Raw genomic sequence first — 24,801 nt, 5'->3', positions numbered from 1 at the left:
CCCCGGTTGGTAGGTCACCACGCTGTCGCCGGGGCACCTGGGAAATGTGTCCTTGCAGCTCCGCAGCCACTGGAAGCAACCACAGGGAACATGTGTGAAAACACGCCCCCTGGTGGCCAAGAGCAGCGCACGTAATATACACACTGCAAGTATAATGTAGTAATAGACACCTTCATAACAATATGTACAATATACACACTGCAAGTATAATGTAGTAACAGACACCTTCATAACAATATGTACAATATACACACTGCAAGTATAATGTAGTAACAGACACCTTCATAACAATATGTACAATATACACACTGCAAGTATAATGTAGTAACAGACACCTTCATAACAATATGTACAATATACACACTGCAAGTACAATGTAGTAATAGACACTTTCATAACAACATGTAATATGTACAATATACACACTGCAAGTATAATGTAGTAAGAGACACTTTCATAACAACATGTAATATGTACAATACACACACTGCAAGTATAATGTAGTAACAGACACCTTCATAACAATATGTACAATATACACACTGCAAGTACAATGTAGTAATAGACACTTTCATAACAACATGTAATATGTACAATATACACACTGCAAGTATAATGTAGTAAGAGACACTTTCATAACAACATGTAATATGTACAATATACACACTGCAAGTATAATGTAGTAATAGACACTTTCATAACAACATGTAATATGTACAATACACACACTGCAAGTATAATGAATATACACACTGCAAGTATAATGTAGTAACAGACACCTTCATAACAATATGTACAATATACACACTGCAAGTATAATGTAGTAACAGACACCTTCATAAAAATATGTACAATATACACACTGCTAGTATAATGTAGTAATAGACACTTTCATAACAACATGTAATATGTACAATATACACACTGCAAGTATAATGTAGTAAGAGACACTTTCATAACAACATGTAATATGTACAATACACACACTGCAAGTATAATGAATATACACACTGCAAGTATAATGTAGTAACAGACACCTTCATAACAATATGTACAATATACACACTGCAAGTATAATGTAGTAACAGACACCTTCATAACAATATGTACAATATACACACTGCAAGTACAATGTAGTAATAGACACTTTCATAACAACATGTAATATGTACAATATACACACTGCAAGTATAATGTAGTAAGAGACACTTTCATAACAACATGTAATATGTACAATACACACACTGCAAGTATAATGTAGTAACAGACACCTTCATAACAATATGTACAATATACACACTGCAAGTACAATGTAGTAATAGACACTTTCATAACAACATGTAATATGTACAATATACACACTGCAAGTATAATGTAGTAAGAGACACTTTCATAACAACATGTAATATGTACAATATACACACTGCAAGTATAATGTAGTAATAGACACTTTCATAACAACATGTAATATGTACAATACACACACTGCAAGTATAATGAATATACACACTGCAAGTATAATGTAGTAACAGACACCTTCATAACAATATGTACAATATACACACTGCAAGTATAATGTAGTAACAGACACCTTCATAAAAATATGTACAATATACACACTGCTAGTATAATGTAGTAATAGACACTTTCATAACAACATGTAATATGTACAATATACACACTGCAAGTATAATGTAGTAAGAGACACTTTCATAACAACATGTAATATGTACAATACACACACTGCAAGTATAATGAATATACACACTGCAAGTATAATGTAGTAACAGACACCTTCATAACAATATGTACAATATACACACTGCTAGTATAATGTAGTAATAGACACTTTCATAACAACATGTAATATGTACAATATACACACTGCAAGTATAATGTAGTAATAGACACTTTCATAACAACATGTAATATGTACAATATACACACTGCAAGTATAATGTAGTAATACACACTTTCATAACAATATGTAATATGTACAATATACACACTGCAAGTATAATGTAGTAATAGACAATTTCATAACAACATGTAATATGTACAATATACACACTGCAAGTACAATGTAGTAATAGACACTTTCATAACAACATGTAATATGTACAATATACACACTGCAAGTATAATGTAGTAAGAGACACTTTCATAACAACATGTAATATGTACTATATACACACTGCAAGTATAATGTAGTAAGAGACACTTTCATAACAACATGTAATATGTACAATACACACACTGCAAGTATAATGTAGTAACAGACACCTTCATAACAATATGTACAATATACACACTGCAAGTATAATGTAGTAATAGACACTTTCATAACAACATGTAATATGTACAATATACACACTGCAAGTATAATGTAGTAATAGACCCTTTCATAACAACATGTAATATGTACAATATACACACTGCAAGTATAATGTAGTAATAGACACTTTCATAACAACATGTAATATGTACAATACACACACTGCAAGTATAATGTAGTAACAGACACCTTCATAACAATATGTACAATATACACACTGCAAGTATAATGTAGTAATAGACCCTTTCATAACAACATGTAATATGTACAATATACACACTGCAAGTATAATGTAGTAATAGACACCTTCATAACAACATGTAATATGTACAATATACACACTGCAAGTATAATGTAGTAATAGACACTTTCATAACAACATGTAATATGTACAATATACACACTGCAAGTATAATGTAGTAATAGACACTTTCATAACAACATGTAATATGTACAATATACACACTGCAAGTATAATGTAGTAACAGACACCTTCATAACAATATGTACAATATACACACTGCAAGTACAATGTAGTAATAGACACTTTCATAACAACATGTAATATGTACAATATACACACTGCAAGTATAATGTAGTAATAGACACTTTCATAACAACATGTAATATGTACAATACACACACTGCAAGTATAATGTAGTAACAGACACCTTCATAACAATATGTACAATATACACACTGCAAGTATAATGTAGTAATAGACACTTTCATAACAACATGTAATATGTACAATATACACACTGCAAGTATAATGTAGTAATAGACCCTTTCATAACAACATGTAATATGTACAATATACACACTGCAAGTATAATGTAGTAATAGACACTTTCATAACAACATGTAATATGTACAATACACACACTGCAAGTATAATGTAGTAACAGACACCTTCATAACAATATGTACAATATACACACTGCAAGTATAATGTAGTAATAGACCCTTTCATAACAACATGTAATATGTACAATATACACACTGCAAGTATAATGTAGTAATAGACACCTTCATAACAACATGTAATATGTACAATATACACACTGCAAGTATAATGTAGTAATAGACACTTTCATAACAACATGTAATATGTACAATATACACACTGCAAGTATAATGTAGTAATAGACACTTTCATAACAACATGTAATATGTACAATATACACACTGCAAGTATAATGTAGTAACAGACACCTTCATAACAATATGTACAATATACACACTGCAAGTATAATGTAGTAATAGACACTTTCATAACAACATGTAATATGTACAATATACACACTGCAAGTATAATGTAGTAATAGACCCTTTCATAACAACATGTAATATGTACAATATACACACTGCAAGTATAATGTAGTAATAGACACCTTCATAACAACATGTAATATGTACAATATACACACTGCAAGTATAATGTAGTAATAGACACTTTCATAACAACATGTAATATGTACAATATACACACTGCAAGTATAATGTAGTAATAGACACTTTCATAACAACATGTAATATGTACAATATACACACTGCAAGTATAATGTAGTAATAGACACTTTCATAACAACATGTAATATGTACAATATACACACTGCAAGTACAATGTAGTAATAGACACTTTCATAACACATGTAATATGTACAATATACACACTGCAAGTATAATGTAGTAATAGACACTTTCATAACAACATGTAATATGTACAATATACACACTGCAAGTATAATGTAGTAACAGACACTTTCATAACAACATGTAATATGTACAATACACACACTGCAAGTATAATGAATATACACACTGCAAGTATAATGTAGTAACAGACACCTTCATAAAAATATGTACAATATACACACTGCTAGTATAATGTAGTAACAGACACATTCATAACAAGTATATATATCATGTAGTAATAGACACCTTCATAAAAATATGTATGATATACACACTGCAAGTATATACTGTATATAATGTAGTAACAGACACCTTCATAACAATATGTAATATGTACAATATACTCACTGCAAGTGTATTAATCATGTTGTAACAGGCACTTTCATAACAATATGTAATATGTACAATATACACACTGCAAGTATATATATATATCTATATATATATATGTATAATGTAGTAACAGACACATTCATAACAACATGTAATATGTACAATATACACACAGTAAGTATATATATATAATGCAGTAATAGACACCTTCATAAAAATATGTATGATATACACACTGCAAGTATATATATAATGTAGTAACAGACACCTTCATAACAATATGTAATATGTACAATATACACACTGCAAGTATATATATATATCTATATATATATATGTATAATGTAGTAACATACACCTTCATAACAATATGTAATATGTACAATATACACACTGCAAGTATATATATAATGTAGTAACAGACACCTTCATAACAATATGTAATATGTACAATATAGTCACTGCAAGTATATATATAATGTAGTAACAGACACCTTCATAACAATATGTAATATGTACAATATAGTCACTGCAAGTGTATTAATCATGTTGTAACAGGCACTTTCATAACAATATGTAATATGTACAATATACACACTGCAAGGATATATATATAATGTAGTAATAGACACCTTCATAAAAATATGTATGATATACACACTGCAAGTATATATATAATGTAGTAACACACACCTTCATAACAATATGTAATATGTACAATATACACACTGCAAGTATATATATAATGTAGTAACACACACCTTCATAACAATATGTAATATGTACAATATACACACTGCAAGTATATATATAATGTAGTAACAGACACCTTCATAACGATATGTAATATGTACAACATACACAGTGCAAGTATATATATTTTGACTAGGGAAGGTTGTTTTCATTGGGCCATTTGTTGCACCATGACTAGGGAAGGTTGTTTTAATTGGGCCATTAAAGTATATATTTGTTGCACCATGACTAGCGAAGGTTGTTTTAATTGGGCCATATTTAAGTATATATATATTTTTTTTGCACCATGACTAGGGAAGGTTGTTTTCAGAATGCGAATGTTGCTGGTCGCTGTTCCCGTTACCGTGACAGCCGCCTCCTCCCGGGTGTTGTAGGTGTCCAGATACTCTTGCAGCTCCAGTGCACTGAACTTCATCTTCTCCAGGAGGCCGTAAGACATGATCTGAAACGAGCACATTCAGCGTCAGACGTGGCCATGGACCTGCCTGGTCCCAGGTGAAGAGGACTCACGGTGTCGGCGTCAATGTAGATGGTGGGGCAGTCCGAGCAGGTGGTGAGCATCTGCGAGGACCTGAGGAACTTGGAGCCGATGCCCCTGAGGCCCTCGCCGAGGTAGGAGGCCACGTCGGTAGTTAGGGTGCAGAACTTACCCTGGATGTTCTGGAAGAGGCGGAGGTGAGGACCGTGGAGTGACGGGAAAACAAGGAGGGGGACATTTACCCTGAAGAGGGACGAGAAGACTTGGAAGGTGTAGACGGCACAGGAACCGTCCGAGTCCGCCACCAGCTGGTTGATGTGACACCGCCACGCCTCCTCGGAGTCGTCGCACACCGCCGGCTGGAACGCCGCCAAGATGGCCGAGAAAAACGGGGACGGCGGCGGCGGGAAGCCGAGGTCCTCCAGATCGTCGACGTCGTCGCGCAAGCTGTCGACGGACGGATTACTCGCCGGGACCTCAAACGGTGCGTGTTTTCCTCACCTGGGAAGACTGTTCGGGTCCAGGCAGTCCAGAGCGGGTTGGCAGTAGTCCCGGTCCAGACGGGGCGTCCCGCCCTGAGGTTGCCCCAACAACTCCAGAGTGAAGCTCTCGCCGTAGTCGGAGCCGGGAGGGAGCTCGTGGGCGCTCAGGGACAGATCGTCATCCTGAGCCTGCGTGTCCTCGTCGTCACCGCCGCACGTCCTGGCCTGTCCGGCACACAAACCCTGGTCAAGGTCCCGGCGTCTACGCACACATGACCTACGTGCTCACATGCAGGAAGTGCTCGTGCAGCGCCCCCTGGCCTGGAGTGCTGGCGCCGAAGGAGTGAGGGTCGGCGGACATGTCGTACGACGTCGACAGGGAGTTGGTCTCGTCCGACGGGGACGGATTTGTCTGGAAGACGAGAACCAAGTCAAGTCGCGGGTTAAGGACTGCGTGCCGGTGCCGGTGCCGGTGCAGGACTCGTACACACCAGCTGCGAGTGCGACAGGCTCTGGCTGGTGGAGGACTCCTCTTCCTCGGAGGACTCCTCCGAGTCGTGGGGGTCCTCGTGTCCCAGGCTCGGCGTGCTGCCCGAGTGCTGGCTCTCCTCCAGCAGGTCGCCCAGCTCCGTGCTGTCCAGGGATCGGCGCCGCACGCCCCAGTTGAAGCTGTCCATGGTCTCGCCCTGGATGGAGGAGCAGCCCTTGACCGATTGCACACGCAGACTCACGTCGATGCTGAATGTGGGGAGAACTTACCTGCAGCTCCTGGGAGGGAGGGAGAGAAGAAAGGAAGAGACAGTTAGGACAGGGCAACCTCCATTTACAAACACCTCTATTTGCAAACTTTCTTCAATTTACAAACTTTTATCTCGAGCCAAATATGCCTCCATGTGCAAACCGTGTCTCTGTCTATGAAAACTTCATTCATTCATTCATTTTGTGTCTTAGAACTCCAACATAAACAGACTTCTCTAGTACAGTGCAACCTGATTCACAAAAACCTCTATTTGCAAACTTTCTTCAATTTACAAACTTTTATCTCGAGCCAAATATGCCTCCGTGTGCAAATCGTGTCTCTGTCTATGAACACTTCATTCATTCATTCATTTTGTGTCTTAGAACTCCAACATAAACAGACTTCTCTAGTACAGTGCAATTTCCACTTACAAACACCTCTATTTGCAAACTTTCTTCAATTTACAAACTTTTATCTTGCACCAAATATGCCTCCATGTGCAAATCGTGTCTGTTTATGAAAACTTCATTCATTCATTTTGTGTCTTAAAGCTCCAACATGGACAGACTTCTCTAGTACAGTGCAACCTTGATGTACAAACACCTCTATTTGCAAACTTTTCAATATACAAACTTTTATCTCAAGCCAAATATGCCTCCGTGTGCAAACTGTGTCTCTGTCTATGAACACTTCATTCATTCATGCTGTGTCTTAGAACTCCAACATAAACAGACTTCTGTAGTACAGAGCAATTTCCACTTACAAACACCTCTATTTGCAAACTTTCTTCAATATACAAACTTTTATCTCGAGCCAAATATGCCTCCATGTGCAAATTGTGTCTCTGTCTATGAACACTTCATTCATTCATTGTGTGTCTTAGAACTCCAACATAAACAGACTTCTCTAGTACAGTGCAATCTCCATTTACAAACACCTCTGTTTGCAAACTTTTATCTTGCACCAAATATGCCTCCTTGTGCAAATCATGTCTCTGTCTATGAGCACTTCATTCATTCACTCATTTTGTGTCTTAAAGCTCCAACATGTACAGACTTCTCTACTACAGTGCAACCTTGATGTACAAACACCTCTATTTGCAAACTTTTCAATATACAAACTTTTATCTCGAGCCAAATATGCCTCCGTGTGCAAATCATGTCTCTGTCTATGAATAATTCATTCATTCATGCTGTGTCTTAAGAGTTCTACCATAGACAGACTTTTCTAGTACAGTGCAACCTCCATTTACAAACACCTCTATTTGCAAACTTTTACATTTACAAACTTTTATCTCGAGCCAAATATGCCTCCGTGTGCAAACCATGTCTCTGTCTATGAACACTTCATTCATTCATTCATTTTGTGTCTTAAAGCTCTAACATATACAGACTACTCTAGTACAGTGCAACCTTGATGTACACACACCTCTATTTGCAAACTTTTCAGTATACAAACTTTTATCTCGAGCCAAATATGCCTCAATGTGCAAACCGTGTCTCTGTCTATGAACACTTCATTCATTCATGCCGTGTCTTAAGAGTTCTACCTTAGACAGACTTCTCTAGTACAGTGCAACCTCCATTTACAAATACCTCTATTTGCAAACTTTTCAATATACAAACTTTTATCTCAAGCTAAATATACCTACATGTGCAAACCATGTCTCTGTCTATGAACACTTCATTCATTCATGCTGTGTCTTAAAGCTCCAACATGTACAGACTTCTCTAGTACAGTGCAACCTTGATGTACAAACACCTCTATTTGCAAACTTTTCCATTTACAAACTTTTATCTCGAGCCAAATATGCCTCCGTGTGCAAACCATGTCTCCGTCTATGAAGACTTCATTCATTCATTCATTTTGTGTCTTAGAACTCCACTATAGACAGACTTCTCTAGTACAGTGCAATTTCCATTTACAAACACCTCTATTTGCAAACTTTTCAATATAAAAACTTTTATCTCGAGCCAAATATGCCTCCGTGTGCAAACCATGTCTCCGTCTATGAAGACTTCATTCATTCATTCATTTTGTGTCTTAGAACTCCACTATAGACAGACTTCTCTAGTACAGTGCAATTTCCATTTACAAACACCTCTATTTGCAAACTTTTCAATATAAAAACTTTTATCTCGAGCCAAATATGCCTCCCTGTGCGAACCATGTCTCCGTCTATGAACACTTCATTCATTCATGCTGTGTCTTAAAAGTTCTACCATAGACATACTTCTCTAGTACACTGCAACCTTGATGTACAAACACCTCTATTTGCAAACTTTTCAATTTAAAAACTTTTATCTTGAGCCAAATATGCCTCTGTGTGCAAACCATGTCTCTGTCTATGAACACTTCATTCATTCATTTTGTGTCTTAGAGCTCCACTATAGACATACTTCTCTAGTACAGTGCAACCTGATTTACAAAAACCTCTATTTGCAAACTTTCTTCAATTTACAAACGTTTATCTCGAGCCAAATATGCCTCCGTGTGCAAATCACGTCTCTGTCTATGAACACTTCATTCATTCATTCATTCATTTTGTCTTAAAGCTCCAATATGTTACAGACTTCTCTAGTACAGTGCAATCTCCATTTACAAACACCTCTATTTGCAAACTTTTATCTTGCACCAAATATGCCTCCGTGTGCAAACCGTGTTTCCGTCTATGAGCACTTCATTCATTCATTCATTTTGTGTCTTTGAACTCCAACATAAACAGACTTCTCTAATACAGTGCAACCTCCATTTATAAACACCTCTATTTGCAAACTTTTTTCAATTTACAAACTTTTATCTTGCACCAAATATGCCTCCATGTGCAAATCGTGTCTCTGTCTATGAACACTTCATTCATTCATTCATTTTGTGTCTTTGAACTCCAACATAAACATACTTCTCTAGTACAGTGCAACCTCCATTTACAAACACCTCTATTTGCAAACTTTTCCATTTACAAACTTTTATCTCAAGCTAAATATGCCTCCATGTGCAAACCATGTCTCCGTCTATGAACACTTCATTCATTCATTCATTTTGTGTCTTAAAGCTCCAATATAGACAGACTTCGCTAGTACAATGCAACCTTAAAGTACAAACACCTCTATTTGCAAACTTTTATCTTGCACCAAATATGTCTCAGTGTGCAAATCGTGTCTCTGTCTATGAAGACTTCATTCATTCATACTGTGTCTTAAGAGTTCTACCATAGACATACTTCTCTAGTACAGTGCAACCTCCATTTACAAACACCTCTATTTGCAAACTTTTCAATATACAAACTTTTATCTTGCACCAAATATGCCTCCGTGTGCAAACCATGTCTCTTTGTCTATGAACACTTCATTCATTCATTCATTCTGTGTCCTGCTTGCAGGCAGGGTACGGCATTGTGGTGAGGAGGCAGAGCCCTCCACGCCATTGGCGCCCCTGTGCACTACTTTTTCTGTGTTTTTTTTTTTTTTGTGCCTTTTTTTGTCCATTTTCCTAACTCCATATGGGTTCTAGAAAAAAAAACAGACCAACGTGGTGCTCACAAGTATGGAAGAATCACCATGTGAGGGCACCAAAGGGGCTTTTGGTTGTACAGTACTGTGTAGCACTTTATATTGTGTTGAAAGTGAACAAAACCTCACTAAAATACAGACTTTTGTCGAGTCTGTAACCCATTATTTATGTTAGAATATTTCTATCTAAGTTATCACAAAAGCTGTCTTTAATCCTACCAAGCAGAAGGCTTGTAAAACTCCACCGTGTAGGGTGGGGAGCAACATGAAGGTGTTCTGTTTCCTTCATGTATTGTAATCAACAGAAGGATATTGTCTGACCCGAGAACTACAAAGCGAAGAGGAAGCAGGACCTTGTTTGAACTGCTTTACGGCCTTTTCTGTGAACTGTTTTGCAATCAAAGGCGGTGGCTGTTTATGACCCCCGTGCCTTAGAAACAGCTGTTGCCTTTGACGGAGATAGATATCTACATATATCCATATTTACGAGTTATTTCTTTATATTCATAGTCATATTTGAAAAGAGCTAGTGTTTTTCCATTTGTTCTCTTTTTGGTTGTCGGCTAGTAAACTGTGTGTGTTAACCTTGAAGCTTTTGGAACTTAAAGAGTAGCCATACTCCCTTCTTATCTCTTTCTGTCCCAGGCTTAGCAGAATAACAGATAAGTGTATTCGTTCCGGTAGGTGTGGGCGGGGGAGATATTGAAAAAGACAGCGTGTCCGTAGGGTTTTCAGATCAACTCGGCGACGCGAATTGAATGTGTTGTTTTTTAGGTTGGTCTCTCCAAAGCTTTGGAATAAATTGCAAAATACCTATTCTGTTCTGGGTTATCATTTAAAATCAGCTTATGTGTCATCAAAAGAACTTGGGATTGACCAGCAACTTGAATTCCCTCGGAGGAACATCTGGTCCGAAGGCAACACCATGTAATCAGGGAAAGTCCAAATAAAAGAGGTGGCGTACAATCTTTCGTCGGCGCGTGATGGAGACTACAAGAGACGTCTCTCCTCATTTCTGTCTCTGTTTAATTCCTTGCTTCTTGTTTCGTTTAATAGATGTTATCAGTGTTTGAACCTGATAAATTTATAATTATATTGTTTTGTTAATGAAAATTCTGCTTCATTATACAAACTTTTCGATTCCGGAGCCCTGTTTAAGAACCATTTCAGTTCGTAAATCGATGTGAATTCCGCTAGCCTAAAGGGTTCACTACAAGAAGTGGTAAAGGTAAATAAACCCCGCCCCTCACCTCTCCGTCCTCCAGCTCCACATCCAGGAAGTCGAAGTCTCGGAAGACCCGGAACTGCTGCTCACTGGCGGTGTCGTCCAGGGTGTCTTCCCTGGTCCCGCCCTCCTCCGACGACACGCCGCTCTCGCGTACCTCCATCATTTCCAGGTCGCCGCAGGACGAGAAGATGACCTGAAGGGATGGAGAAAGATGAAGGCCATCTTCCCACCGCCGAGGGGGGGAGGCGGCTTACAGAGGGGTTCTTGGTGAGTCCGACTTCTTGTCCGCACAGGGACAGAACGTTGACCAGCTTCTCTCTGGTCCGCTTCTACAAGGGAGGATGGAGCCAGGTGAGTGTGGGTGTGGTTTACCTTTAGGTCCTCCTGTGTGGTACCTGAGAGGACTGTGGGCGCCTCCAGCTGACAGGAACCAGGATGGTGTTGGAGTTGGACCCGGACGAGGTGGATGATGTGCTGCGTGTCACCGCCATGGCCCGGGCCTTCCCCTCCCTGATGCCAGAACCCTGGAGGCCGTCGAAGCGGCGTCCGATCACCGGGGTCTGTTGGTTAGTCAACTTTATACCAACCTTTTTGGAACCAAGAGCTACTTCTTGGGTACTGATCAGAGGTGGGTACATTTACTCCGTTACATCTACTTGAGTAACTTTAGGAAAAATTGTACTTCTAAGAGTAGTTTTTATGCAACATACTTTTACTTGAGTATATTTATAGAGAAGAAACGCTACTTTTACGCCGCTCCATTCATGTACATTCAGCCCGTTACTCGCTACTTTTTTTTTATCGATCTATTAATGTTTTTTGGGGTTTTTCAAAGTAGGATCTACGCATGCCTGCGTTTCACCAATCAAATGCAGTCACTGGTGACGTTGGACCAATCAAACAGAGCCAGGTGGTCACGTGACCGTCACACGTCGAATCCGAATTAAAAAAGTTGAAAAACTTATTGGGGTGTTACCATTTCGTGGTCAGTTGTTCGAAATATGTACTGTACTGTGCAATCTACTAATAAAAGTTTCAATCAATCAATCAAAAGTGTAAAGGAAAAAAGACACTTTTTATTTCAACCGTACTTCCCGTCAAAAGCCTAAAGACTGATCGCACAGTTCCTGTCTTCACAATAAAAGCGCTGCTCCATCGCGCCTGCGCTAACAAAATAAGAGTCTCCGAAAGCCAGCGCAAACAAGCTAGCAAGCTACGGAGTTTGCCGCCAATGTATTTCTTGTAAAGTGTATAAAAACGAATATAGAAGCTGGACAAATAAGATGCCAAAAACCAACGACTTTCATGTGGTATTAGACAGAAAGGAAGAACTTTTTTTCTCCTCCATTTGAAAACGTGGACGTTATCAGCACTACTGAATCCAATCAATGCAAGTCATCAGAATCAGGTAATACACCAACTTATATTCTTGTCTTTGTGAAAGATAGGAATATATATATGTTAAACATGCATGTATATTCATTAAAACACCTTTAACATGTCAACAAAAACGGCAAAATAAATAAATATAAATTATATACTGTATATATAAAGGTAGGTATATATATATATATATATATATATATATATATATATATATATATATATATATATATATATATATATATATATATATCCATTTCCTACCGCTTATTCCCTTTTGAGGTCGCGGGGGGCGCTGGCACCTATCTCAGCTACAATCGGGCGGAAGAAGGGGTACACCCTGGACGTATTAATATTTATGATATGTGTGTGTATGTGTATGTTATGTGTGTGTGTGTATATATGAGGTAGATCACCTCGACTTGGTCATTTATTAAATAATTGATTGACGTTGAAAAACTTATTGGGGTGTTACCATTTAGTGGTCAATTGTACGGAATATGTACTGTACTGTGCAATATAATAATAAAAGTTTCAATCAATCAATCAATCAAACAATCAATGAATGCCTACTGAGGCTATGGTGCTGTTAAGTTATTGTGGCTCAATTTGCCTTAATTTTTATTTTATTTTAATGTACTATTATTTAATATATATTATTGTTTTAGTTGCTTAAGAGATATTCCTGGCTCTGAATTTGCTCATTGCTATTTTGATGTTTTTGTGCATTATTTGTTGCCGTAATCAGGTTACTCATCAGTTACTCAGTAGTTGAGTAGATTTTTCACAACATACTTTTTACTTTTACTCAAGTAAATATTTGGGTGACTACTCCTTACTTTTACTTGAGTAATAAATCTCTAAAGTAACAGTACTCTTACTTGAGTACAGTTTACCCACCTCTGGTACTGATTAATGCCAAGGGCTACCAGTTTGATACACACTTAAATAAATTGCCAGAAATAGCCAATTTGCTCAATTTACCTTTAATAAATACATCTATATATATAAAAAAATGGGTATTTCTGTCTGTCATTCCGTCGTAATTTTTTTTTCCTTTTACGGAAGGTTTTTTGTAGTGAATAAATGATGAAAAAAAAACTTAATTGAACGGTTTAAAAGAGGAGAAAACACAAAAAAAATGACAATTACATTTTCAAACATAGTTTATCTTCAACTTCGACTTTTTAAAATTCAAAATTCTACCGAAAAAAAGAAGAGAAAAACTAGCTAATTCCAATCTTTTCTGTTTTACAGTAAAATACTGGTGACTAAGTGGCCAGTTTGTTATTGTAAAAAAAACAGATGCATTGTTTTTCCATTTGTCGTAATATGTTGTGAAAACACTATTTTACAGTAAAATTCTGGTCACTAATCTGCCCTTTTTTTAACCTTAAAAACATTTGAATTATTTTTCCATTTACGGTAACATGTTGCAAAAACACTATATTTCGCAGTAAAATTCTGGTCACTATGCTGCCATTTTTTTTAACTGCAAAAACAGTTGTATTGTTATTTAATTTAATGTAATATGTTGTGAAAAAAAAACAGTATATTTTACAATACAATTCTGGTCACTAAGCTGACTTTTTTTTTTTACTGTAAAAACAGTTGTATTGTTAGATAATTTAATGTAAGCGGTTGTAAAAAAAACACAATATTTTACATTAAAATTCTGGTGACTAAGCGGCCAGTTTGTTATTGTACAGTAAAATTAAAAAGTATGTGACAACGGTAAGTTGTGTGAAGTGTGATGAGCAAGTCACAACTAGAGTGTGAAGTCTCAGACAACAACAGTGTACACTTGATGGTGGGTCTTGTTGCGCCCCACAAAGTGGTAATAATGCAAGTATGGCACTTATCAAGCACTTCACGTGCATCTTACTCGCAGTTTTCAACATTCAGCCGCCTCACCTCTGAGATGTCGAAGGTGAAGTCCAGGGTCTTCCCGGGCAGGGCCTTGGCTGAGCCGTCCCAGACTCGGCTGACCTCCAGGTTGGACAGGTCTCCCTGGGCCTGGCCGTAGGGCGGGTGCACCAGGCTGGCAGAGCGCGACACCACCAGCTTCAAGATGTTCAGGGCGTCCTTCCAGTGCACGGTCTGTCAACACACCCACGTCAGCACACCCACGTCAACATACCCTCACCCACACCCACGTCAACACACCCACGTCAACACACCCACGTCAGCACACCCACGTCAACATACCCTCACCCACACCCACGTCAACATACCCTCACCCACACCCACGTCAACATACCCTCACCCACACCCACGTCAACATACCCTCACCCACACCCACGTCAACACACCCACGTCAACATACCCTCACCCACACCCACGTCAACACACCCACACCCACACCCACGTCAACACACCCACACCCACATCAACACACCAACACCCACACCCACACCCACATCAACACACCCACGTCAGCACACCCACGTCAACACACCCAGGTCAACATACCCTCACCCACACCCACGTCAACACACCCACACCCACACCCACATCAACACACCCACATCAACACACCCACATCAACATCAACACACCCACATCAACACACCCATATCAACACACCCACATCAACATCAACACACCCACATCAACACACCCACATCAACAACAACACACCCACATCAAAACAACAACACCAACACATCAACACACCCACATCAACACACCCATATCAACACACCCACATCAACACATCAACACACCCACATCAACACACCCACAACAACACATCAACACACCCACATCAACACATCAACACACCCACATCAACACACCCACAACAACACATCAACACACCCACATCAACACATCAACACACCCACATCAACACACCCACAACAACACATCAACACACCCACATCAACACATCAACACACCCACATCAACACACCCACAACAACACATCAACACACCCACATCAACACATCAACACACCCACATTAACACACCCACAACAACACATCAACACACCCACATCAACACACCCACATCAACACACCCACAACAACACACCCACAACAACACATCAACACACCCACACCCACATCAACACACCCACAACACACCCACACCCACATCAACACACCCACAACAACACACCCACAACAACACACCCACATCAACACAACAACACACCCACAACAACACACCCACATCAACACATCAACACACCCACATCAACACACCCACAACAACACACCCACACCAACACATCAACACACCCACAACAACACACCCACATCAACACACCCACACCAACACATCAACACACCCACAACAACACACCCACATCAACACACCCACATCAACACACGCACAACAACACACCCACACCAACACATCAACACACCCACAACAACACATCCACATCAACACACCCACAACAACACACCCACACCCACATCAACACACCCACACCAACACACCCACATCAACACACCCACAACAACACACCCACACCCACATCAACACACCCACAACAACACACCCACACCAACACACCCACATCAACACACCCACAACAACACACCCACACCCACATCAACACACCCACAACAACACACCCACAACAACACACCCACATCAACACAACAACACACCCACATCAACACACCCACATCAACACACCCACAACAACACACCCACACCAACACAACAACACACCCACATCAACACACCCACAACAACACACCCACACCCACATCAACACACCCACATCAACACACCCACACCAACACATCAACACACCCACAACAACACACCCACATCAACACACCCACATCAACACACCCACATCAACACACCCACAACAACACACCCACACCAACACATCAACACACCCACAACAACACATCCACATCAACACACCCACAACAACACACCCACACCCACATCAACACACCCACAACAACACACCCACACCAACACATCAACACACCCACAACAACATCAACACACCCACAACAACACACCCACATCAACACACCCACATCAACACAACAACACACCCACAACAACACACCCACACCAACACACCCACATCAACACACCCACATCAACATATCAACACACCCACAACAACACACCCACATCAACACACCCACAACAACACACCCACATCAACACATCAACACATCAACACACCCACAACAACACACCCACGTCAACACACCCACAACAACACACCCACAACAACACACCCACATCAACACATCAACACATCAACACACCCACAACAACACACCCACGTCAACACACCCACAACAACACACCCACACACCCACATCAACACACCCACATCAACACATCAACACAACAACACACCCACAACAACACACCCACATCAACACAACAACACACCCACATCAACACACCCACAACAACACACCCACACACCCACAACAACACACCCACATCAACACATCAACACAACAACACACCCACACCAACACACCCACATCAACATATCAACACACCCACAACAACACACCCACATCAACACACCCACAACAACACACCCACAACAACACACCCACATCAACACATCAACACATCAACATATCAACACACCCACAACAACACACCCACATCAACACATCCACAACAACACACCCACAACAACACACCAACACCAACACACCCACAACAACACACCCACAACAACACACCCACACCAACACACCCACATCAACACAACAACACAACAACACACCCAGGTCAACACACCAAGAGGCGAGCAGACCCACCTGGACAAACTTCTCGATGGTGTTTGTGACGTCTGCGTTGAACTGCCTGACCTGCACGGCGGCCAGGTCCATGTGGCTCAGCAGGCAGTAGATGATCTGCAGGAGGGACTGTTGCATGCTGGGAAGTCCTTTGTCCAGCAGCTGGGTGGACACCCGGCTGGTTTAGACCCGGGTCAGGTGAGCGGCGAGGGTGTGCCTTACCTCCGCCATGTAGGTGACCATGTTGAGGGTGATGTCACAGAAGGCCTCGTGCAGGTAGCGGCACACCACACTCACCCAGGAGAAGGGGTCCCGGGTGTAGGAGCGTGTCTTGTACAGGGTCATCACGTGTGCCAGGTGGGACAGCTTGGTGGTCTTCTCCACCAAACACACCTGTTTGAGGGACACACACACACCTTAGCAGAGACCCTTTTCCACCTTCATCATACCTACGTCTCCTTTAAAGCTGACCTCCATACAACGTACATGTCCTTTAAAACTGACCTCCATACAACGTACATGTCCTTTAAAACTGACCTCCATACAACGTACATGTCCTTTAAAACTGACCTCCATACAACGTACATGTCCTTTAAAACTGACCTCCATACAACGTACATGTCCTTTAAAACTGACCTCCATACAACGTACATGTCCTTTAAAACTGACCTCCATACAACATACATGTCCTTTAAAACTGACATTGATTATACGTACATGTCCTTTAAAACTGACATTGATTCTACGTACATGTCCTTTAAAACTGACATTGATTCTACGTACATGTCCTTTAAAACTGACCTCGATACAATGTACATGTCCTTTAAAACTGACATTGATACAACGTACATGTCCTTTAAAACTGACATTGATACAACGTACATGTCCTTTAAAACTGACATTGATGATGCGTACATGTCCTTTAAAACTGACGTTGATGATACGTACATGTCCTTTAAAACTGACGTTGATGATACGTACATGTCCTTTAAAACTGACGTTGATGATACGTACATGTCCTTTAAAACCGATATTGGTACAACGTTGATGACACGTACATGTCCTTTAAAAGTGACATTGATACAACGTTGATGACACGTACATGTCCTTTAAAAGTGACTTTGATGATACGTACATGTCCTTTAAAAGTGACATTGATGACACGTACATGTCCTTTAAAACTGACGTCGATGATACGTACATGTCCTTTAAAACCGATATTGGTACAACGTTGATGACACGTACATGTCCTTTAAAAGTGACATCGATGATACGTACATGTCCTTTAAAACTGACGTCGATGATACGTACATGTCCTTTAAAACTGACGTCGATGATACGTACATGTCCTTTAAAACCGACATTGGTACAACGTTGATGACACGTACATGTCATTTAAAAGTGACATTGATGATACGTACATGTCCTTTAAAAGTGACGTCGATGATACGTACATGTCCTTTAAAACTGACGTTGATGATACGTACATGTCCTTTAAAAGTGACATTGACACAACATTGATGATACGTACATGACCTTTAAAACTGACGTTGATGATACGTACATGTCCTTTAAAAGTGACATTGATACAACATTGATGATACGTATATGTCCTTTAAAAGTGTCATTGAAAGAAGGTTGCAAAATAGTCACCTGTGCGATGCGCTCGGCACTCTCCTTGCAGAACTGGGTGGGGTGTCCAAAGTGCTGCACCAGGTGAGGCAGCAGACACAGCACGTTGAGAGGGAACCCTGTGGGGGGGGAGCACACGTCAAGAAGGGTGGTGGTGGTGGTGGTGGTGATGGTGGTGGTGGTGGTGATGATGGTGGTGATGGTGGTGGTGGTGATGCGAGCGCACCCACCCAGGGACTGGGAGCTGTCCACCACGGGCACGCGGGAGACGGGCGTGAGCTGGCAGAAGAGCTGCAGTGTGAGGTCGGAGGTGGCCTGGGAGGTGAAGCCCTTCAGCAGCAGCTGCTGGATGCCCGAGAAGCCGCTCCAGCGCAGCTGAGCCTGCAGCTTCTCCAGACGCTCTCGGTTCTCTGCCCGGTCCAGAGGGACCTGCCCGGTCACACCACACATGGAGGACGAGGAACACCACAAACTCAGTCCAACCCGGGTGGCATTTTTCAACATTTTACCCACTTTTCTCACTTTTATCCCCCCCCTTCCCGTGGGACTTCATCCCAGACCAGCGACTTGTGGGACTCGAACCCGGGTGTGATTTTTTGAACATTTTGGGGACTTTTGCCGACTTTTCTCTTTTTACTCCCCCCTTTCCTGAGCGACTTTCCTGGGCGTTTTGGACACTTTGGGCATCCCGGCCGGCGGAAGGACTTGTGGGACTCGAACCTGGGTGTGATTTTTGAACATTTTGGGGACTTTTGCCGACTTTTCTCTTTTTACTCCCCCCTTTCCTGAGCGACTTTCCTGAGCGACTTTCCTGGGCGTTTTGGACACTTTGGGCATCCCGGCCGGCGGAAGGACTTGCCATTTATGCCATATGTCATTTTTGTCAAAGAAAAAAAATAGTTTTTGTCAGTTTAAAAACTAAAAATCCCAGTAATATCCAAAAGGGCCCCACACATAAAAGTGTTAAAGTTAGTCATGGCATTTTTTAACATAGAATTTTGTAGTTTTTATGTTTTTTATTTCTGCTTGTTTTATGCCCTTTTTCCAGCCATCCATCCATTTCCTACCGCTTGTCCCTTTTTGTAAAAAAAAAAACGTTTTTGGTCAGTTTGAAAAGTAAAAATCCCACTAATATCCAAAAGGGCCCCACTCATAAAAGTGTTAAAATAAGTCATACCATTTTTTTAACATAGAATTTTGTAGTTTTTATTTATTTTTTTGCTTGTTTTATGCCCTTTTTGTCAAAGAAAACTTACATTTTTGGTCAGTTTGAAAAGTAAAAATCCAACTAATATCCAAAAGGGCCCCACTCATAAAAGTGTTAAAATAAGTCATACCATTTTTTTTTAACATTGAATTTTCTAGTTTTTATTTGATGTTTTTTTTTTTGACTTCTTTTATGCCCTTTTTGCCCCAAAAAAACAACCTTAGTTTTTTTTACATTTTTCCCCACTAATATCCAAAAGGGCCCCACTCATAAAAGTGTTAAAATAAGTCATACCATTTTTTTAACATTGAATTTTCAAGGTTTTTTTTCAAATGTTTTTTTTGTGTGTTTTATGTACTTTTTGTCAAAGAAAACTTAGTTGGTTTTTTCAGGTTTTTTGGCTTGTTTTATGCCCTAAATTGTAAAAAAAGAAAAAAAACTTTGTTTTTTTGTCAGATAAAATCCCACTAATATCCAAAAGGGCTCCACACATAAAAGTGTTAAAATAAGTCATATACTTTTTTTTAACATTGAATTTTGTAGTTTTTATTAATTTATTTGCTTGTTTTATGCCCTTTTTGTCAAAGAAAACTTAAATTTTTTGTCAGTTTGAAAAGTAAAAATCCCACTAATATCCAAAAGGGCCCCACTCATAAAAGTGTTAAAATAAGTCATACCATTTTTTTAACATTGAATTTTCAAGGTTTTTTTTCAAATGTTTTTTTTGTGTGTTTTATGTACTTTTTGTCAAAGAAAACTTAGTTGGTTTTTTCAGGTTTTTTGGCTTGTTTTATGCCCTAAATTGTAAAAAAAGAAAAAAAACTTAGTTTTTTGTCAGATAAAATCCCACTAATATCCAAAAGGGAAAAGTGTTAAAATAAGTCATACACTTTTTTTTTAACATTGAATTTTGTCGGGGTTTTTTTTGTTTGTTTTACGCCTTTTTTTGTCAGAGAAAATTCATTTTTTGTCAGTTTTGAAAAGTAAATATCCCACTAATATCCACTCATAAAAGTGTTAAAATAAGTCATACACTTTTTTTTTAACATTGAATTTTGTCGGGGGTTTTTTTGTTTGTTTTACGCCTTTTTTTGTCAGAGAAAATGTATTTTTTGTCAGTTTTGAAAAGTAAAAATCCCACTAATATCCACTCATAAAAGTGTTAAAATAAGTAATACCATTTTTTTAACATAGAATTTTGTAGTTCTTATTTATTTTTTTGCTTGTTTTATGCCCTTTTTGTCAAAGAAAACTTAAATTTTTTGTCAGTTTGAAAAGTAAAAATCCCACTAATATCCAAAAGGGCCCAACTCATAAAAGTGTTAAAATAAGTAATACCATTTTTTTAACATAGAATTTTGTAGTTTTTATTTATTTTTTTGCTTGTTTTATGCCCTTTTTGTCAAAGAAAACTTAAATTTTTTGTCAGTTTGAAAAGTAAAAATCCCACTAATACCCACTCATAAAAGTGTTAAAATAAGTAATACACTTTTTTTTTAACATTGAATTTTGTGGGGGGGTTTTTTGTTTGTTTTATGCCTTTTTTTGTCAGAGAAAATGTATTTTTTGTCAGTTTTGAAAAGTAAAAATCCCACTAATATCCACTCATAAAAGCGTTAAAATAAGTAATACCATTTTTTCAACATAGAATTTTGTAGTTTTTATTTATTTTTTTGCTTGTTTTATGCCCTGTTTGTCAAAGAAAACTTAAATTTTTTGTCAGTTTGAAAAGTAAAAATCCCACTAATACCCACTCATAAAAGTGTTAAAATAAGTAATACACTTTTTTTTTAACATTGAATTTTGTGGGGGGGTTTTTTGTTTGTTTTATGCCTTTTTTTGTCAGAGAAAATGTATTTTTTGTCAGTTTTGAAAAGTAAAAATCCCACTAATATCCACTCATAAAAGTGTTAAAATAAGTAATACCATTTTTTCAACATAGAATTTTGTAGTTTTTATTTATTTTTTTGCTTGTTTTATGCCCTTTTTGTCAAAGAAAACTTAAATTTTTTGTCAGTTTGAAAAGTAAAAATCCCACTAATACCCACTCATAAAAGTGTTAAAATAAGTAATACCATTTTTTTAACATAGAATTTTGTATTCATTCATTCATTCAATTTCTACCGCTTATTCCCTTTTTTTTTTTTGGAGTCGCGGGGGGCGCTGGCGCCTATCTCAGCTACAATCGGGCGGAAGGCGGGGTACACCCTGGACAAGTCGCCACCTCATCGCAGGTAGTTATTTATTTTTTTGCTTGTTTTTTGCCCTTTTTGTCAAAGAAAACTTTGTTTTTTGTCAGTTTAAAAAGTAAAAATATCACTAATATCCAAAAGGGCCCCAAAAACAAACACAAAAAATGCAATACATTTCAGGTGTAATAATAATAATAATAATAATAATAATGATTGATAAAAAGATCGACTTTGGCACCTTGGAGAGCAGCTTGTGGACCAGACGCAGGGACATCTGGTACTCGAACTCAAAGTCGGACTCCATGAGCGACACGGCCACCCAGAAGACGGTGGCCAGGATGGAGGAGGGGTGGGACACGTGGGCGGGGTCAGACAGCACGCTGGGGTCGATGCGATTGGTGGAGGACGTGCAGGACCCGGGGCTCCTCCCCACCCGGGCCAGACCGTGACTGTTGCACGCCTGCGGGGGACAAAGGTGTCAGTGGGTGTGGTCCAGGTGGGTGCTCCCTCCTACCTGTATGCGGTCCAGGTGGGTGCTCCCTCCTACCTGTATGTGGTCCAGGTGGGCGCTCCCTCCTACCTGTATGTGGTCCAGGTGGGTGCTCCCTCCTACCTGTATGTGGTCCAGGTGGGTGCTCCCTCCTACCTGTATGTGGTCCAGGGTGGCGCTCCCTCCTACCTGTATGTGGTCCAGGGTGGCGCTCCCTCCTACCTGTATGTGGTCCAGGTGGGTGCTCCCTCCTACCTGTATGCGGTCCAGGTGTGTGCTCCCTCCTACCTGTATGTGGTCCAGGTGGGTGCTCCCTCCTACCTGTATGTGGTCCAGGTGGGTGCTCCCTCCTACCTGTATGTGGTCCAGGTGTGTGCTCCCTCCTACCTGTATGTGGTCCAGGTGGGTGCTCCCTCCTACCTGTATGTGGTCCAGGTGTGTGCTCCCTCCTACCTGTATGTGGTCCAGGTGGGTGCTCCCTCCTACCTGTATGGGCTCCCTCCTACCTGTATGTGGTCCAGGGTGGCGCTCCCTCCTACCTGTATGTGGTCCAGGTGTGTGCTCCCTCCTACCTGTATGTGGTCCAGGTGGGTGCTCCCTCCTACCTGTATGGGCTCCCTCCTACCTGTATGTGGTCCAGGTGGGTGCTCCCTCCTACCTGTATGTGGTCCAGGTGGGTGCTCCCTCCTACCTGTATGTGGTCCAGGGTGGCGCTCCCTCCTACCTGTATGTGGTCCAGGTGGGTGCTCCCTCCTACCTGTATGTGGTCCAGGTGGGTGCTCCCTCCTACCTGTATGTGGTCCAGGTGTGTGCTCCCTCCTACCTGTATGTGGTCCAGGTGGGTGCTCCCTCCTACCTGTATGTGGTCCAGGTGGGTGCTCCCTCCTACCTGTATGTGGTCCAGGTGGGTGCTCCCTCCTACCTGTATGTGGTCCAGGGTGGCGCTCCCTCCTACCTGTATGTGGTCCAGGGTGGCGCTCCCTCCTACCTGTATGTGGTCCAGGTGGGTGCTCCCTCCTACCTGTATGTGGTCCAGGTGTGTGCTCCCTCCTACCTGTATGTGGTCCAGGTGGGTGCTCCCTCCTACCTGTATGGGCTCCCTCCTACCTGTATGTGGTCCAGGGTGGCGCTCCCTCCTACCTGTATGTGGTCCAGGTGTGTGCTCCCTCCTACCTGTATGTGGTCCAGGTGGGTGCTCCCTCCTACCTGTATGGGCTCCCTCCTACCTGTATGTGGTCCAGGGTGGCGCTCCCTCCTACCTGTATGTGGTCCAGGTGTGTGCTCCCTCCTACCTGTATGTGGTCCAGGTGGGTGCTCCCTCCTACCTGTATGGGCTCCCTCCTACCTGTATGTGGTCCAGGGTGGCGCTCCCTCCTACCTGTATGTGGTCCAGGTGTGTGCTCCCTCCTACCTGTATGTGGTCCAGGTGTGTGCTCCCTCCTACCTGTATGTGGTCCAGGTGGGTGCTCCCTCCTACCTGTATGGGCTCCCTCCTACCTGTATGTGGTCCAGGTGGGTGCTCCCTCCTACCTGTATGTGGTCCAGGTGGGTGCTCCCTCCTACCTGTATGTGGTCCAGGGTGGCGCTCCCTCCT

General features: G+C 40.6%; 1 protein-coding gene across 1 annotated transcript in view; it reads right to left on the bottom strand.

Moving 5' to 3' along the window:
• The window catches only part of fryb (furry homolog b (Drosophila)), a 166,921-nt gene that overhangs the window by 4,018 nt on the left and 138,102 nt on the right, over positions 1 to 24,801 (bottom strand). Inside the window, exons 47-63 of the mRNA XM_061896785.1 lie at positions 22,956 to 23,177; positions 19,549 to 19,747; positions 19,340 to 19,437; positions 17,909 to 18,079; positions 17,708 to 17,848; positions 14,853 to 15,038; positions 11,951 to 12,115; positions 11,810 to 11,884; positions 11,578 to 11,748; positions 6,839 to 6,847; positions 6,571 to 6,765; positions 6,369 to 6,491; positions 6,099 to 6,304; positions 5,840 to 6,044; positions 5,630 to 5,779; positions 5,463 to 5,561; positions 1 to 69 (exon numbers count right to left, since the gene is read on the bottom strand). The exon at positions 1 to 69 is cut by the window's left edge and continues 15 nt beyond it. Coding sequence (XP_061752769.1) covers positions 1 to 69; positions 5,463 to 5,561; positions 5,630 to 5,779; positions 5,840 to 6,044; positions 6,099 to 6,304; positions 6,369 to 6,491; positions 6,571 to 6,765; positions 6,839 to 6,847; positions 11,578 to 11,748; positions 11,810 to 11,884; positions 11,951 to 12,115; positions 14,853 to 15,038; positions 17,708 to 17,848; positions 17,909 to 18,079; positions 19,340 to 19,437; positions 19,549 to 19,747; positions 22,956 to 23,177 — 2,484 coding nt within the window. The remainder of the gene's footprint in view (positions 70 to 5,462; positions 5,562 to 5,629; positions 5,780 to 5,839; positions 6,045 to 6,098; positions 6,305 to 6,368; positions 6,492 to 6,570; positions 6,766 to 6,838; positions 6,848 to 11,577; positions 11,749 to 11,809; positions 11,885 to 11,950; positions 12,116 to 14,852; positions 15,039 to 17,707; positions 17,849 to 17,908; positions 18,080 to 19,339; positions 19,438 to 19,548; positions 19,748 to 22,955; positions 23,178 to 24,801) is intronic.

The sequence above is a fragment of the Nerophis ophidion genome, linkage group LG04 (genome assembly GCF_033978795.1).
Source record: "Nerophis ophidion isolate RoL-2023_Sa linkage group LG04, RoL_Noph_v1.0, whole genome shotgun sequence".
Classification (NCBI taxonomy): Eukaryota; Metazoa; Chordata; class Actinopteri; order Syngnathiformes; family Syngnathidae; genus Nerophis; species Nerophis ophidion.
This window is presented reverse-complemented; position numbering and strand designations above follow the sequence as displayed.